Source organism: Mastacembelus armatus, chromosome 8 (assembly GCF_900324485.2).
Source record: "Mastacembelus armatus chromosome 8, fMasArm1.2, whole genome shotgun sequence".
NCBI classification, from domain to species: Eukaryota; Metazoa; Chordata; class Actinopteri; order Synbranchiformes; family Mastacembelidae; genus Mastacembelus; species Mastacembelus armatus.
In genome coordinates this window covers 15,961,877-15,979,100 of record NC_046640.1, presented here as the reverse complement: position 1 = coordinate 15,979,100, position 17,224 = coordinate 15,961,877, and the positions used below count along the sequence as shown (strand labels likewise).

Sequence of the window (17,224 nt, the reverse complement as noted above, 5' to 3'; positions counted from 1 at the left end):
TTTCCGCCCATTGCTTCACTTTTTCCGCCGTGCTTGCATTTACATCCGGCTCCCCCGCCTCTTTCTCTCGCTCTGTGTACCTGGCCTGTACCACTACACCTACTACAGTTCACCCGAGCGTCTGCCCCCTTCCTTCTTTCACAGAATATGATCAGTCTGTCCTCGCATGTTATTGGCCGCATGTTGTGTCCATCAAAATAAAATCCCGCCCCTGCCTACATAGATCTACAGCAGACTGAGTAGGAGCGGCTGAAGATTCGGCTCCTCTCGACAGGAGTCGGCTTTTCTCGTTTTCTACAGACTCATCCCTACCACATTTTCTTCAGGGACTGAGCACCATTAAAAGTCTGATACTGTGCAGACACAGGGGCTGCAGGACTACATTTCCTGTTCACTGCACGTTACAAAGTGTGGTCACCTAGCAACAGGCACACCTTGAGGTGTTTAAAGACGGAAGTGAAAGTATGAACATCATTAGTAAAATGGGTGATACTATAGAATTGACACGTGAAGACGCACGCGCACACACGCACGCACATACACACCGGAAGTCAAGTAGTGAGATCTGGCGCCTCTTTCTCCTGCCACCCAAGTTGTGACTGGCTGGTTAACACTCTAAACTCACATGTTACAGGACTATATTTACAATCACAACCACTTAAAAACTGCTTTTCTTAACCGTTGGTTGGTTCTGTTGTCTAAAGTTACATTTACTCAGCAAACACTCCCAAAACGAAATTTAGTGTTACACAACTTTCTCCAACTTTCTCCAACTTACTACAAACGCTAACAAAACATTGACAGTCGACTCACAACCCAGTTAATGTTAGAAAAATTAGTTTCTGTCATACCTGTAGAAAATAAGGAGAGAGGAGCAAAGTAACGGTGTGTCCTGGGCAGAGGTTCTTTGTTCTGGTGTGGGCAGATCAATCTTTATACTGATACCAGCGTTGATATCGGTATTGGATCGATAGTAGTGTGCCAGGCTCGATGTTTTACTTTCAGTTTTACTTCAGTATGTTGCTCACTGAGTTGTCATGATAATTTATTTAGATTTAGTATTTTGATGATGCATTCACTGAAAATATGACACAATGCTGCTGTCCCCTACATGAAACTACATAAGCCTGTATCAGTATCAATAGTGGTATCATTGGTAACATTAGTCCTGTATTTTCTTGGTATCGGAACCCAAAAAAATGTTTGCAATCACACCTTTCATATTCTGAGCTGCGCATGCGCATGAGCTTGCAGCACCATCTGTTGACGTTAAAGGTTATTACCTTAATGGAAAGTCTATGGTTGATGTCAGGGTAGTAGCTTTGTATCGACTTATAAAGTTGTCCAGTACGCAGTGAAATAAACAATGTACCAAGTGGTACATAAACACAAAAAGAGATTATAAAACAACGTGCAAAAAAAGCAGGTAATGAAAAACATACAAAACAACACAAACTATTGTATGAATACAGTGCAAACAGCAGGAAGTAAACATGATAACATGAGAGCAGACCAGACATAGTTCTATGTAAAATATACAGTCTGATGTTGCTGTGTACAACATTCATGAATTGCAGGTTGAAGTTATTGTAAATTATGTAAATAGTGATGGACAGAACCTGTAGTGATCATGAGGAAGTGGCCCAATTTGAATATTGTTGCACCTAATTGTCCAAAAAATCCTCAAATACAATGTGTCAGTGCAGTTATTTTACTGCTTCTGATCGAGAAGCACATTTTCAAACATGTTTAATATTTATGATTCCAGAGTGCGGAGGCTCCAAAGACCTGGACTTTCTTTACAGTGAGGTTAATTCAATTCAATTCAATTAAATTTATTTGTATAGCGCCAAATCACAATACAAATCATCTCAAGGCACTTTCCAAAAACTAAAACTAAAAACCCAACAATTCCCTTATGAGCAAGCACTTGGCGACAGTGCAGAGGAAAAACTCCCTTTAACGGAAGAAAAAACCTCCAGCAGAACCGGGCTCAGTTTGGGCGGCCATCTGCCTCGACCGGTTGGGGTGAGTGGATAGAGCAGAGAGAAAAGAACAGCAACAATAAACAACAAATAGACACTGCAGGTTGGTGGGACCAGTAACTGCACATCAGTGATATACAGCTCCAGGACCAGGGACACCTGCAGAAGGTACAGAGAGAGAGGGAGAGAGCACAAACTAGGGGAGAGAGAGAGCACAAGGTTAGTAACATTCAATGGCGGAATATACATGAGCTGGGAGGAGAGAAGAGAGGGGAGGGGAAGGGAAAGGGGGTGGGTTAGGGTAGGGGAGCTCAGTGCACCGATGGTCCTCGGGCAGTTTAGGCCTATAGCAGCATAACTAAGGGATGGTTCAGGGTTGCCTGAAGCCAGCCCTAACTATATGCTTTGTCAAAGAGGAAGGTTTTAAGTCTAGCCTTAAAAGTATAGAGAGTGTCTGCCTCCTGAACCCAGGCTGGGAGCTGGTTCCATAGGAGAGGAGCTTGATAACTAAAGGCTCTGCCTCCCATTCTGCTCTGCCTCCCAACTCTGGGAACCACAAGTAGACCTGCACTCTGAGAGCGAAGTGGTCTATTGGGACTGCACTGTGGGAGTGCAGAGGTTAAGGGACCAGGAGAGGTTCTCTGCCTGGCAAACACCAAGGAATTTGGTGTTCTTTGTAATCCCCACAGAGGAATCATCACTGTTGAGCAGAGTGGTCACTCCACATTCTTCAAGTTCACAGGTATTTCTTTTTTTGTCTGTTTTACTGACTTTCAGAGACAGGCTGTGAGTCTGTTCTTGCTGATGTCATCAGTGAACTTGATATGGTTTAAGTTGGACATTGCTACACAGTTGTCAATGTGTCAACAGCAGTGGACTGAGCACACAGCCTTGTGGGGCTCCAGTGCCCAGTGTGGTGGTGTTGGAGATGCTTTACTGGATCCAGAGTGACTGAGGTCTCCCATTTGGGACGTCCAGGGTCCAGATGCAGAGGGACATGGTCAGCAGAGTTATCCAATCATATATGGAGGATTGATGGTGTTCAGTGCTGAACTAGTCTATGAATAATTTTCAAACACTGGCGTCTTTTCTGCGCCTATGTGTCTGTATTTGTGCTTCTAATCTTTTGTGTTTTCATTCCTGTTTTATGTATTTTAGTTCATTTTAACAATGTTTTATCTTTAATTTAATTGATTTTATTCTGGTTCGGCTTGTTTGTTTTAAAATAATGTTGTCATAATGTTGTCAGGACACTGACCTGCCTCTGTGTACCTAATGTGTAAATGTGTTTTCTAAAACCCACTTCCTGTCATGCAGGTTCATTTTTAAGCCCCATCACAGCTAAACTCCACCTATGACCATGGCTCTAGACTCACAGTGTAACCATAATTAATTCAAATGTAAAGATCACTTGAGTAAATAGATTGTCCACCTTAGATCAGTTGTACAGTCTGAACAAAAATCTGTCACTGGTTAGTGATTTGGATCACAGAAGTTTGCAGGCTGGTTGGAGGGAGACTGCTGCACCATAAAACATTCCCATTTTAATAAAACCACAAAAGGTTCAACTTTATGAGCGTTTTAAATCAATGTCTGTTGCCAGTGTCCTCATTCACCAGGACATCATTTCTGGAAATGAAACTTAACTGTTCAGATTGTCAGATGTTTCATTTCCCTCTTTTTCTACATATTTCAACAGGTCAAACCGAAACTAGGGATGAGTAACATCCATCGTGCAATATCCACTGTCTTAATTTCTTATTTATTTTAAATCTTTATTGATGCTGTTAATTGGACCTTAGCAACCAATTTTGTTTTATTCTTCATTGCAAATACTGACTGGAATGACAGTAAATTCCTTTGAATCATGACATATTTCTCGTTTTATGGCTCCTGTTAGATATTTTTACTTTATGCATGTCATTACAATGTGTTACATAAAACACTAAGAATAAAAACTTATAAGTGGTTTTAAATCAGAGTCTGAAGTCTGTTGGCAGTGTCCTCATTCACCAGGACATCATTTCTGGAAATGAAACTTAACTGTTCAGATTGTCAGATGTTTCATTTCCCCCCATTTCTAAACATTTCAACAGGTGAAACCAAAACTACTCAGAGTAAACATTTCTCTTTTTGTGTCTCGTTAGATATTTTTATTTTATGCAAGTCAGTACAATATTTTTTTCAGATAGTAAGACAAAACTGACATTTATCATAAATTTCACAGCTAAAGGCAAGTAAATGTTAAAAATAAACGGGAAATAAAAAACAGAGCAAACCTTGCATAAACATTTTCAGAGGGATTCCCTTATCTGCCCTCTGACTGTAATGTAGTAGGAAAGAATTAATGTTTATAGCAAAATGTTACATAAACAACATATGTGTCATGTTCATTGTAGACACAAATACGCAAACATAGAAGCCATTACTTTGTAGTAAAACAGTTTAAAACATCAAAAACAAATTTTTCTGCTCATCAACATTAATTAAACAACATTCTTCAAAATTCATCATCTATGTCAAATGCAGCCCAGAGTATGTTTTGTAATCAAGGCTCAAGCTTTAATTTACACATCAGTAAAATCACCAAACTGCAGTCTATCAAATGACAAACCACAATAAATTCATAAAACCTACTGAAAACAGACCAAGAAACATGAATAGTAAATATTTTTAAAAATGATTAAAAACACAAATCCTCTGAGGCCTCATAGTGGCCTGGTGGCTAAGACCTGTACTATGTAAACCATAATGTCCCTGGTTTTGGGACCTTTGCATCCTCTCTCTTCACATATTCTCTCTGTTACTGGACTATAATCAATAAATGGCATAAAATCTGTAAGTAATTATTAAAAAGTAAAGTCATAGAAAACATCAAAACAACAGTCAAAGCAAACAGGGATAATAACTTGACAAAAACAGTTGAGATCAGATCCTCAGCCTCAGGCCTGCAGGGACATTTAGTGGGTAATTCCTGCTGTTTCTCTCTACTCAGCCAACCTGGAACATCCACCAGAGATAAACATTCAAACATGATGACAAACTGAAGGACTGTCACATCAACCATTACTGAGTATTTGTCTTATATACATGAGGAACACAAAATCACACTGAAACATAAAATCATATGTTTGAATGATTGGTTTGGATAATAATTGTCACTCAGCTCATAATCAAAGCCCTTTACATATATTGTGTAGACATTTAAACACACGTTTTACCCAGTTACTGACATTTATTGATCTTCACTGCCTTTCAGTTTATAGTAGCAGCTCTTCACCATCTCAAGTTCTCTTGACACATCTAAAAACATAAACAAGCATATTGATAAAAATAAGAATTGTCATTTATTAAGTTCACTAATATATTTACACAGTTTCCTAATGATTCACATAACTGCTTTAATTTAGATTTGATCTCTTTACCTGGGATTGAGTAATCATCTGTCTTCAGTGACTGCTCCATTAATTCCATCAGGGTTGTCTCCAGTCTTTGCAGGATTTCTTCCTAAACAGCATCAGAATCTTTATCATTTATTGTTCACTCTGTATTTATTGAATCACACATTTACTGTTTAAATGTGTTTACAAGGAGCGTCTGAGACTGGGCTGATAAAATGATCAATGGCTACAAATAATTGTGTTTTGCTTATTCCTAACTGCACATTTGTGCAGGATCTTCAGAAGGATAATGTTTCAAAAGGTTTTTTAGTGAGACATAATCCACTTGAATATCAAAAAGTCATGTAAGTGATGACCTGTAATCCTGGACAAAGAAAATGTGCAGCACAGCATATTTTACTAAACCATTTCTGTATTTGTATTTTAAAATGTGACAAACCTTCAGCTTATTAAGGAGGTACAACATAACAGCTTTAGCCCTCTCAAACATCTTGTTCTTTTCATCATGTACATGATTCATAAGAGTTTCCCTCATGTGAATCAGTGTGTCCTCTCCTCTAAAATCTGCTGCTTCTACAATAAAACAGAAAATTGTTGTCAAACTTAGATTTTCTGTACAATTATAATAAATGTGTATTATTATAGTGTCAGCTTGTGTCAGGGTCTTCTTTTGTACTTTTATAGCATTCCTTCATGTATTCTTCAATTGTGTCTGTCAGACTGTTGTAGATCATTTTGTTGTGCTGCCGGATGGTTCTGTTGAGTTTTGTCTTAAGTTTTTCTTCCTAGACAGAAAATGAAGTATTGATAAACATTTTACAGAGATCAAGTTATTACAAATAACGATTCACTTTTTAATGTTTACTGCACTGATATTCTTCAGATACACTACTAATGATACATTTAAGCAACTAAAGTGAAGACACTTAACTCAGGATGCCTTCTTAATTGTTGTGTCATAAGAATCTAAACATCTACAGTGGCTGAAACATTTGCACAGTGCTGTACATGTATATGTTAATCTCATTCTGCTGAAGTCTCACTGACAATACATGAATGAAAAGGATGTTTCTATTCTCATTTTTTACCTCTGTCTTGAGAAACATCAGCTGCAGTTCAACATCTTTGTTCTGCTGAATCAGCTCCTCTGTACCAAGTGAAAACTTATTGATGACTCCATGGTACGGTCCAGATTTTCCTTCATTTCTGTGATGTTAACACAATGAAATGTACTTTCTATGTATTACATTCCACAGTTTAGAATTATTGAATTATTATATACTGTATATATATCAGAAAGAAGAAGAAGAAGAAAAAAATATATATATATATACATATATATATTTTATATGTGAAGTTATACAGTAAAATGTAGACATATTATCCACTGTTTTGAAAATAAGCCAACACTACGTTTTATGTCTAATTAAGTAATTTCTTACGGGAAGGTCTTCCTGAATTCCTCATCAATGCTGTCAGTCAAGTGTGATGATAACTTGGCATTGAGGTTAATTGGTTTCCCTTTTCTTGTTTCATAGATGCCATTGTTCTCAACTACACACTTCAATAGCCTGTGAAAACTGCTACTTGTTTTTCTCTGAGACAAACAGAAAAACAACATAGTGAAATACATACCCATCCAAAGTGCAAAATCAGCTGCTTTAATCAAATTATTGTTCAATTACATACAGGACATATGATGGACCTTAAATTTCCTTCACATGAACGTTTTGATTTTTCAACCCCTTCAGTGAGGCATTTTTCAAAAGTCTTATTAGCCTCTTCCATGGATTTTCTCACTTCATCAACTTCATTCCTTATGTTTCCTTCAAGCTGTCTGCACACAGCTGCTTTTTTGTCAGCCTGGAATCAAAAACAACACATTTAGTATTTATGGCAGTGAAACTACACAGTAAACACTGACTGACTGAGCTTCTTACATGTCAGTGTTTGTTTGTTTCTTTCTGAAATTCTGTTATGATATTCTGATATAAAGTGACAACTCTAATAAATGCCGCCTCTTTGGAAATTATGGAGCCAATTCGACGTCTTATTTACTTTATTTAAGTTTATTTACAATGCCAGTGCTTCTTTTTACAATGTCAAACTTTATTTACAATGCTAAAACTTATAGACATCGAACTGGCTCCATAGAAATAAATTATATTATGGAAATCAAAATGTACAGTGACATTAAATGTGCACCATTTTGTTATTATATTGGAAGTTTAACATAGCTACGTCAAATAGATATTTTATATTTAAGTGTAGTTTTCTGTAAATATAAGTGACTGTTAAAATAATTGAAAATGGTGTTAAAACGTCTTACCACAAATTTTACCACCAGCTGACTTTTAGTCCCCTGCATCAAAGAGAGAATCCCATGAGCTCCAGACACATAGTTTATTGTCTCTGAGTGACAGTCATTGAGATTTTGCAGAAAATCCTGAAGTTTGGGTATTTCTGTAAAAAAGTGCAGTTTGTACATTACATATACTGCAATGTCATGATCAAATTAGTCTTAAAAAACAAGTTATGTATTTGAGGTAGATACTTTCTGTTATGGAGACTTCACCTACCAGTGTCATCTGGCTCTAGACGTCTTTTTTTCAGAAACTCATGGGAGCTCACTGTGAACACTTTGAAACATCCATCACTGAATTGTTTCTGGACAAAAAAGAGTCAGTGTTAAGGTAAGACTTACAGTTACATATATATTTTCTGTTATTCCTTATAACTCACCTTAACCTTGTTCCGTTTGTTTAATACTTTGATCATTTCTTCCTTGGCTTGCTTGTTTCTGTCAACTATGTGAGCACGAACTTCAGCTTCTGACCTACAAGAAAAGATTTGTGTCAAGTGGCAGCTCACAACATTTGCAGCACTGAAACCTGAAATTCATTCCAACATTTGTTTCACAGTCCTCTACAAATAAAAGCCCAGTAATCTTTTATGAAACCCATACTGAAAAGTAAAATATTTTGAGGATCACTGATGTCAAAGGTAATTTTCTGAAAATAGACATATAAGACAAATATGACACATGTGACTCGTTTCTGCTGAGTTGACCGTATAATCAGTTATTGAGGAATTTCTTTGAAACAATTTCTCTGTCCCAGTAGCTTTAGTCACTAGTTATGTATGTTTAGAAACTTGAAGTTTTATTTATAGCACTTTTATAGCAGTTTTATTTATTTGAAGTTTCATTTATAGCACTGTGAAAAAGTATGAAGCACTTTAGACATTTATGCCTCACACCTAGAAATGTGATCATTTGTAGGAAAGCTCTGCAGTTGTAATGGTTTCTAGGTGGGTTGTGTCAGTGTCTTATCTAGATCTTCACTATGTACCTTTGACATCTTCAAATACTTACTGATCATCCAGATCATCAATAACATCAGTCTTGGTGCAGATAAAGTGAATGCGTTGACACTCGCCACCATTTCCCATGAAGCTGCTGGCACTTTCCAGGATGTCCCAGGCTTCTTTCTCTGATGCTGCTCGAGTCATTCCAGTCACAATCCACACTGTAGAGCAACTTCCAACAAGCTGAGTGAACATATCAGCAAGTTACTAATGGGTTAATAATTATCAGTGGTTTGTTGTCAAATAATGAAACATCTATAATTCACCTCTTTCCACATCCAGTCTCTGCTCTTGTTACAGTCCCCATTTCCAGGAAGGTCCACAAGTGTGACATGCTGGAGATAATCATTCTGAGGCACCCTGACAGTCACACACTTCACTAGTGGCCAATACCACTGTCATGAGTCCCTCTGGGGACTTCCCGCCAGAGGACTCTTATTTTGTGTGGCCTTCCTGTTTCCCCTGTTCTGGTCCCTGGTGGCTTTATGTTGATTATCTGTGTTATTAGTTTCACCTGTCCCCATTATGTTCACCTGAGTTTGATTACCTGTTGTGTTCTCCCCTACTTATAGCTCCCTTCTTCCTTTGTCCCTTGCCGTAGCATTAGTGGTTATTAGTTATCGCTAGTTGCTAGTAGCTTAGAGTTATTGTTATAGTTGCAATTAGTTATAGTTGGGGGTTTGGATGTTTAAGTGTGTTTTCGTAGCGACCGTCTCACCCGGTCTTAGTTTCGACCGTCTCATCCGGTTCTGTCTGAGTTTTGTGTTTTGTGCCCTGGAGTTTCCCAGGAGGAAATAAATCCCTGTTTGTCCTGCATTTGGGTCCTCACCTCTCCTCCTTCACACCACACCACCCACACGCTCGTGACAACCACCTCTTAATGTTTTTGTCTGCTTCCGTTATTGAGCTGCCCCTGGTGTATTTGACAAGTTCTGCAGACAGCTCTTCAGCCTGGAATAAATAAACAAAAAGTGAAGAGCTGGAAGGCCATTTCATTTGTATGAGTATTCAAAGTGATTGCTTGTATAAATAATTAGAAGAAGGTGAGATTAAATGGAAAACCCCTTTAAAACAGAAATCAACATAAATTATTACAATAATATCAATAAATAGTGAATTGTGCACCCAAAGTGAAGACATAGTGAACAATACATTAGATTAAAACATGACAGTGCCTGGGATTATACTGCTCTTATTTTCACATCTGCTTCTATTACTGTTTTAACTAAACAAACTGGAATGGCCAGAATGAAAACTTCAGTAACTGAAAATTATTAAACATGTATTATAGAGACAGGTAATGTAAGCTTTTCCATAAGTTACTTACTGATTTACATGTCAAAATCTTCTTAGTGGAATTCAGAACTTCTGAAATATCTTTGTAATTTTCTTCCTTGAGGAGATCATCTGCAGATTTGCCCTTCCATTCTTCTCCATACAAGGCTGACAGCTTTTCCCCAAAGTCATGACCATCATCACCCTCATCATCATCATTATGATCATCAGCATCATCATCATAATCTTCTTCTTCTTCATCTTCTTTTTCTTCTTCTTCGTCCCTTTCCTCACCAAGATATTGAATCATGGACCACAACTCATCTTTCCACTCCTGAAAATCAAAAAGGAGAAAAGTTTAACTCACAAAGCTGGTAACAGCAGGACCTAAAACTGCAGTGCTGAGAAACTGAAAATACAAATACAAATCTATAGATTGAATCAGTTCACTTTTAAATTGTGGCTCAGTTTGAAATGAGCAAATGTGGGTCTAGGCTTTGTTCTCAAGTATAATGAGAAAGTATTTTAAGTTCATAACTGTTTTGCTTTGGCTTTCTGACTGGCCATGTATCCATGACAAACACAGCCAAAACTTTACTAATTAGAGCCTTCATGCCTTAATTATGAAGAAAAACATGATTTCTTCAAAATGAGGTCAAATAAGTAAAATACTGAAAAATGCATAAAAAGTGACTGAAATAAGTGAAATGCTCAGAAATCTAGACTGGGCAACCAGATATCCAAGTTTCATTAACTTATTCAATTATTATTATTATTAGCAGGATTTAAATATGAGACAGGGTGATATATAATTGGATAGCTGTATAGGTACAGTAAATATAGCCTGTCTTGTCAGTTAGGAAGCCCAACTGACTTTGCAATATAAAAGATGATGATTTGTAAAGATGATAGTGCAGCTTGTGCAGAGAGCCCTGCTGGGTTTGTATTCCTTATTCCCACATTGGCTCTTTTGTTTTGCCTACAATTGGACAGCTTTATAGGCATCAGATAAGTCAATATACACTGTGTTTTTGTGAAATGGTCTCTTTTAGTGAAACCAGCCCCTGGTCAGGAGCAGAATCAGACAGATACAACAAAGAATAAGAAATATGTAAAACCTAACACTTACTTCAGGAATTCATTGAGCCTTGTGGTATTTTCTTTAGGCAGCCTCTGACTGATGCTATCCACAATTTTTGTCACATAAGAACGTATGATGTTTTCTATTAAAAAAATAAATAAAGTTTCTTAATAATTACTCAGCAGGAATCTTTAACCAGTGTATCCAATTAATGCATAATGAGGTGTTGTGATATACAAACAATGGTGAAAAGAAAATTAAACTAAGGCATTTTAACTTTTTAAAGCCAATTTAGACATTCATATTGCTGCTATGGATTCAAACTATACTATTATGACATATAACATACAGTATGACATGTCTACTTTTGACTGTAACATTTAATGATCAGCCAGTTAATTAGATTTTCTGTGGACAAGTAAAATTCAGTTACAAATTTCTTTATGAATACGCTTTGGACATATGTTTGGTTGTAGTTTGCAATTGTTTTGAAAGAAATATAAATACCTGGGCTTAATTGTTGTCGTTTACTTGGTGGTGACTGACATTTGCTGGACACATCCTGATGATCCACCTTTCTCTTTCCTTATTATTTTTTTATATATCAAAAATTAAATCAAAAGGAAATTAGCTGCATGTCTCTCAATCTTACAACTCAGTACACGAAATATAATTGTTTTCCCAAAGCAAAAATTACTCTTAAAAACATCAATGAACACTACATGTAATTCAAGTTACTGTGTATCTCACCCTTAGCACTTATTGCACTGGTAGATGGTAAAACCTGAGGATGAACATAAATATTGGACTCTTAAAACAGTTTCTGATCATGAAACTTGTAACACAGCTCTATGGCTGGAACACACAGTTTACAATTTATACTGCAAAATGAATATTTACAGTATGTTCCCCTCCAATCATAGATGAGCAAGGCAACGCCTGAGAAGTGGAGTCCACTTATACTGTATGTCCACAATATATATATATACACATAAAGAAACTACATGTCTGTAAAACCCACTATTATCCTTACCTGAGCAGAATTATCTGCTTCTTCCTGCTCCTGCTGACACAGATAAAAGTATTTTATTATGTGTAAGGTTTTCTTAAAGTTTGACCAAACACTGAAAATATTATTATAATATTATCTATTACTATTGAATGTTACCAAATACAGATGAAGCTTCATTTAAACTTAAGTGAGCAGAAAAATGACATGGTTTATTATTTACCTGAGCAGAATCTGCTGTTTCTTCCTGCTCCTGCTGACACAGATAAAAGTTATTCTGAATGGCGAAGGTTTTCTAAAATTTTACATTGACATTGAAAACATAATATTAGTATAATAAATGTCTTATTATTTGTTGCAAAGATTTTAACATCATTGTTTAAGATCCTGTCCCTGCAAGAGCATCTTTATTGAGCACAACATTACCTTTAATGACATAAGTTTCTCCTTGAATTTTGCTCGTGGTCCCACTTTTGGGATCAGTTCACTGATTTCTTGATCACGGAGACAGTAAAGACTTTCCTCGTCAATGCCTTCATCTACAATTAAAACAGATTCAGTTCAGTCTTACTCATGCAATAAAAATGTTAAATTCAAAGTGAAGTTTATTTCATATGTGAAACAGCTGTGGTCATAGCTGTTCATTTAATTTTCAGGAGTATTCCAGGCTCACAGACCTAATAGAGCAATGATGAGCTGAGTATAATATATACACAGTATATAATATTTATTTTGTTGTATTTCAACTATTCACCACTTTTCTGTCATAGTTTCTCATTGTTGTTACTGTATTATCTGTGCCCACCACTGAAAAATGGTAACGATTTACCTTCAAATTTTTCTATCCACTGGCTGAGGCCCCATTCAGTTAACTTGCTACAAACAAACTCATCCATGTCCAACAGCAGCAACTGGAAGGTAGAGAAATAATCAATTTCATCAGTCATCAACATTTATGAGGCAGTAACTCAGTTATATTTAAAGTGCAGTGAACTAATAAAGAAGAGAACCAACTGCTTAATAAAAACACTATCCAAACATTACAGTGCTCATTTACAATTTAAAAATCTATTCCAGACAAATGCTTTGTTTTTTCTCTCCTTAACTAAAGCCCTGGTCTCTGAAAAAATGTAATAAATTGTTTTATAATACACTGTAAAACCTTTAAGTACAGCTTCTCAGTATTTCACTTTACAATACAATTTAAAGTAAAGTACATAAAATAAAAATAAAACAAATACACAAAGTGTCAGGATCCGCATTTTGTGATTTCTGGTTGGACATTTATTTTGGCGGGTCATGACCAGAACTGCTTTTTGTTGTATTCGGTTCACTTTACTTTGACCTAATAAGTTATTGTTTTCACCTGTGTCTTGTTTTGTTCCTTTCCTTTATATACCTTTGTTCGACTAACAGTTTAGTTGTCAGGTTGTCTGTTGATACACTCATGTTCCATGCCTCAAGTCTGCTTTGTTTTCTCTTCTTTTGGATTTTTGATCATGGACTGCTTTTCGTTTCACCAGTTTTAAGTTATCTTTTTGTATGTGTGTCCAGATCGTTTCCCCATGTCTTGTGTTCTCGTCTAGCTCCCTTTTGTTCATGCCTTGTTCCCTTCTTGTGTTCATGTATCTGAGGAGTCTGGTGCGTCTCCCCAAGTGTGTGTGACCCAGACTGCTTCATGCCTTGATTCCCTTTTCTTATGTCCATGTCTTTGTCCCGTGTTCATGTTCCGTGAGTTGCCCTGCCTTGATCTGTTCCTGTTTTGTCGTGTCTTTTTTTTTTTTTTTTTTTTTTTTTTTTTTTTTGTCTTGTTCTGTTAAATAAAGCTCTTGAATTGAATCTTGAGTACCAGAGTGGGCAATTAATGGTCCTAAAATATACAATAATTCTCGAAAACCTGACACAAAGATAAATATCAGACACCAGGGCAACAGACATCAGTGATGTATAGTGTGCACTCACACATCAGGATATCCAAACTAATAAATATTAATATTTGTCACTTTTGGACCATAAAAACTGCCAGAGAAAAACATCAGACACAGTTTAATCTGCCTGGATGTCACTTTTTATGCTGCAGATCGAAGGTGGGCAACCCATGTTCCTTAAGGGTCACTGCCCTGATTCTGTCAGTGTATACCTGACCTGCCCACTGCTGTGTTGCTGCTGTAGACAAATTAAACAAACTGCATTTAACATAGCATTTAAAGAAAATATCAGAATGACTAAAAAGACTTTTCGCTGAAATAACAGTTAAAGTTCTACATGTGCACCACAGACTGAACTGTGGATAGTGAAATGAAAAATAAAAAGCAAACACAGGTGGTGCAGGAGCAAATTTCATGTTCACTGTACGTCACAAGCTTGTGATTCTAATGCGTGGTCACCTAGCAACAGACACACCTAGCAAGAGACATGTAGTCACACCCGGAACAGACAGTCTGCAGAGAAGGGGGGCCACCTCTCCCCGAAGCACTTGGTGTTTTTGGCTCCACACATTATTTGTTTACAGCACCCGGCCACCTACCCACACCGATCAATACTGATCCCACTGATTGTCCCATACTGAATTTTTTATTCAGTGTTTTCATAAAAGCCCTATTGTTATGCATTTTTGTTAAAAAGAAAAAAATACAGTTGACTACAGTTTAACATTTTAATCAAACCTTTAAATAAATAACTGAACAAAGAACCACAGCAAGAAGTCGGCTCTTCTCGACAGGAGTCGGCTCTTCTCGACAGGAGGAGACTTTTCTTAACCGTTGGTTGGTTCTGCTGTCTAAAGTTAAATTTACTCAGCAAACACTCCCAAAACGAAATTTACAGTGTTACACAACTTTCTCCAACTTTCTCCAACTTATTACAAACACTAACAAAACATTGACAGTCGACTCACAACCCAGTTAATGTTAGAAAAATTAGTTTCTGTCATACCTGTAGAAAATAAGGAGAGAGGAGCAAAGTAACGGTGTGTCCTGGGCAGAGGTTCTTTGTTCTGGTGTGGGCGGATCAATCCTTATATTGATACCAACGCTGATATCGGTATTGGATCGATAGTGGCGTGCCGGGCTTGATCTTTTACTTTCAGTTTTACTTCAGTATGTTGCTCACTGAGTTGTCATGATAATTTATTTAGATTTAGCATTTTGATGATGCATTCACTGAAAATATGACACAATGCTGCTGTCCCCTACATGAAACTACATAAGCCTGTATCAGTATCAATATTGGTATCGACAACATCTGTGGTCCCATTTATTCTGTATTTTCTTGGTATCGGACCAAAACCAAATTTTGCAATCACACGCTTCATATTCGGAGCTGCGCATGCGCATGGAGCAGCGCTCCTTGCAGCACCATCCATTCGACGTTAAAGGTTAATACCTTAATGGAAAGTCTATGGTTGATGTCAGGGTAATAGCTTTGTATCGACTTATAAAGTTGTGCAGTACACAGTGAAATAAACAATGTACCAAGTGGTACATAAACACAAAAAGAGATTATAAAACAACGTGCAAAAAAAGCAGGTAATGAAAAACATACAAAACAACACAAACTATTGTATGAATACCGTGCAAACAGCAGGAAGTAAACATGATAACATGAGAGCAGACCAGACATAGTTCTATGTAAAATACACAGTCTGATGTTGCTGTGTACAACATTCATGAATTGCAGGTTGATGTTATTGTAAATTATGTAAATAGTGATGGACAGAACCTGTAGTGATCATGAGGACGTGGCCCAATTTGAAGATTGTTGCACCTAATTGTCTAAACAAGTCTATGAATAATTTTCAAACACTGGTGTCTTTTCTGCGCCTATGTGTCTGTATTTGTGTTTCTAATCTTTTATTTTGTTTTCATTCCTGTTTTATGTATTTTAGTTCATTTTAACAATGTTTTATCTTTAATTTAATTGATTTTATTCTCGTTCGGCTTGTTTGTTCTTCATTATCCCCACAGAGGAATTGTCACTGTTGAGCAGAATGGTCACTCCACATTCTTCGAGTTCACAGGAATTTCTTTTTTTGTTTGTTTTATTGACTTTCATAAACAGGCTGTGAGTCTGTTCTTGCTGATGTCATCACTGAACTTGATATGGTCTAAAAATACTTTTTGTTTTTCCAACTGAAAAGGACACTGAGCTGCCTCTGTGTAATTAATGTGTAAATGTGTTCTCTAAAACCCACTTCCTGTCATGCAGGTTCAAACACATTATTTAAGATCTTCCATGTTTTGGTCACAAAGCCACATACACACATCACAGAAGTAGATTAAATGAACCCAAGAAGAGTCATTTTTAAGCCCCATCACAGCTAAACTCCACCTATGACCATGGCTCTAGACTCACAGTGTAACCATAATTAATTCAAATGTAAAGATCACTTGAGTAAATAGATTGTCCACCTTAGATCAGTTGTACAGTCTGAACAAAAATCTGTCACTGGTTAGTGATTTGGGTCACAGAAGTTTGCAGGCTGGTTGGAGGGAGACTGCTGCACCATAAAACATTCCCATTTTAATAAAACCACAAAAGGTTCAACTTTATGAGCGTTTTAAATCAGTGTCTGTTGGCAGTGTCCTCATTCACCAGGACATCATTTCTGGAAATGAAACTTAACTGTTCAGATTGTCAGATGTTTCATTTCCCTCCATTTCTACACATTTCAACAGGTCAAACCGAAACTAGGGATGAGTAACATCCATCATGCAATATCCACTGTCTTAATTTCTTATTTATTTTAAATCTTTATTGATGCTGTTAATTGGACCTTAGCAACCAATTTCGTTTTATTCTTCATTGCAAATACTGACTGGAATGACAGTAAATTCCTTTGAATCATGACACATTTCTCGGTTTATGGCTCCTGTTAGATATTTTTACTTTATGCATGTCATTACAATGTGTTACATAAAACACTAAGAATAAAAACTTATAAGTGGTTTTAAATCAGAGGCTGAAGTCCGTTGGCAGTGTCCTCATTCACCAGGACATCCTTTCTGGAAATGAAACTTAACTGTTCAGATTGTCAGATGTTTCATTTGCCTCCATTTCTACACATTTCAACAGGTCAAACCAAAACTACTCCGAGTAAACGTTTCTC

At 36.8% G+C, this 17,224-nt stretch overlaps 1 protein-coding gene and 1 long non-coding RNA gene across 2 annotated transcripts in view; one reads left to right on the top strand and one right to left on the bottom strand.

The window, feature by feature from the left end:
• Positions 1–15,204, bottom strand: part of LOC113141529 (nuclear GTPase SLIP-GC-like) — a 29,656-nt gene extending 14,452 nt beyond the window's left edge. Inside the window, exons 1-4 of the mRNA XM_026326002.2 lie at positions 15,052–15,204; positions 12,947–13,028; positions 12,544–12,656; positions 12,341–12,373 (exon numbers count right to left, since the gene is read on the bottom strand). Coding sequence (XP_026181787.1) covers positions 12,341–12,373; positions 12,544–12,656; positions 12,947–13,013 — 213 coding nt within the window. The 5' untranslated portion in view covers positions 13,014–13,028; positions 15,052–15,204. The remainder of the gene's footprint in view (positions 1–12,340; positions 12,374–12,543; positions 12,657–12,946; positions 13,029–15,051) is intronic.
• Positions 2,474–4,815, top strand: LOC113141539 (uncharacterized). Its single transcript, XR_003296746.1, has 2 exons — positions 2,474–2,727; positions 2,856–4,815. It is a non-coding gene; the product is annotated as an uncharacterized LOC113141539 (long non-coding RNA).
• Positions 15,205–17,224: the final 2,020 nt, after the last annotated feature.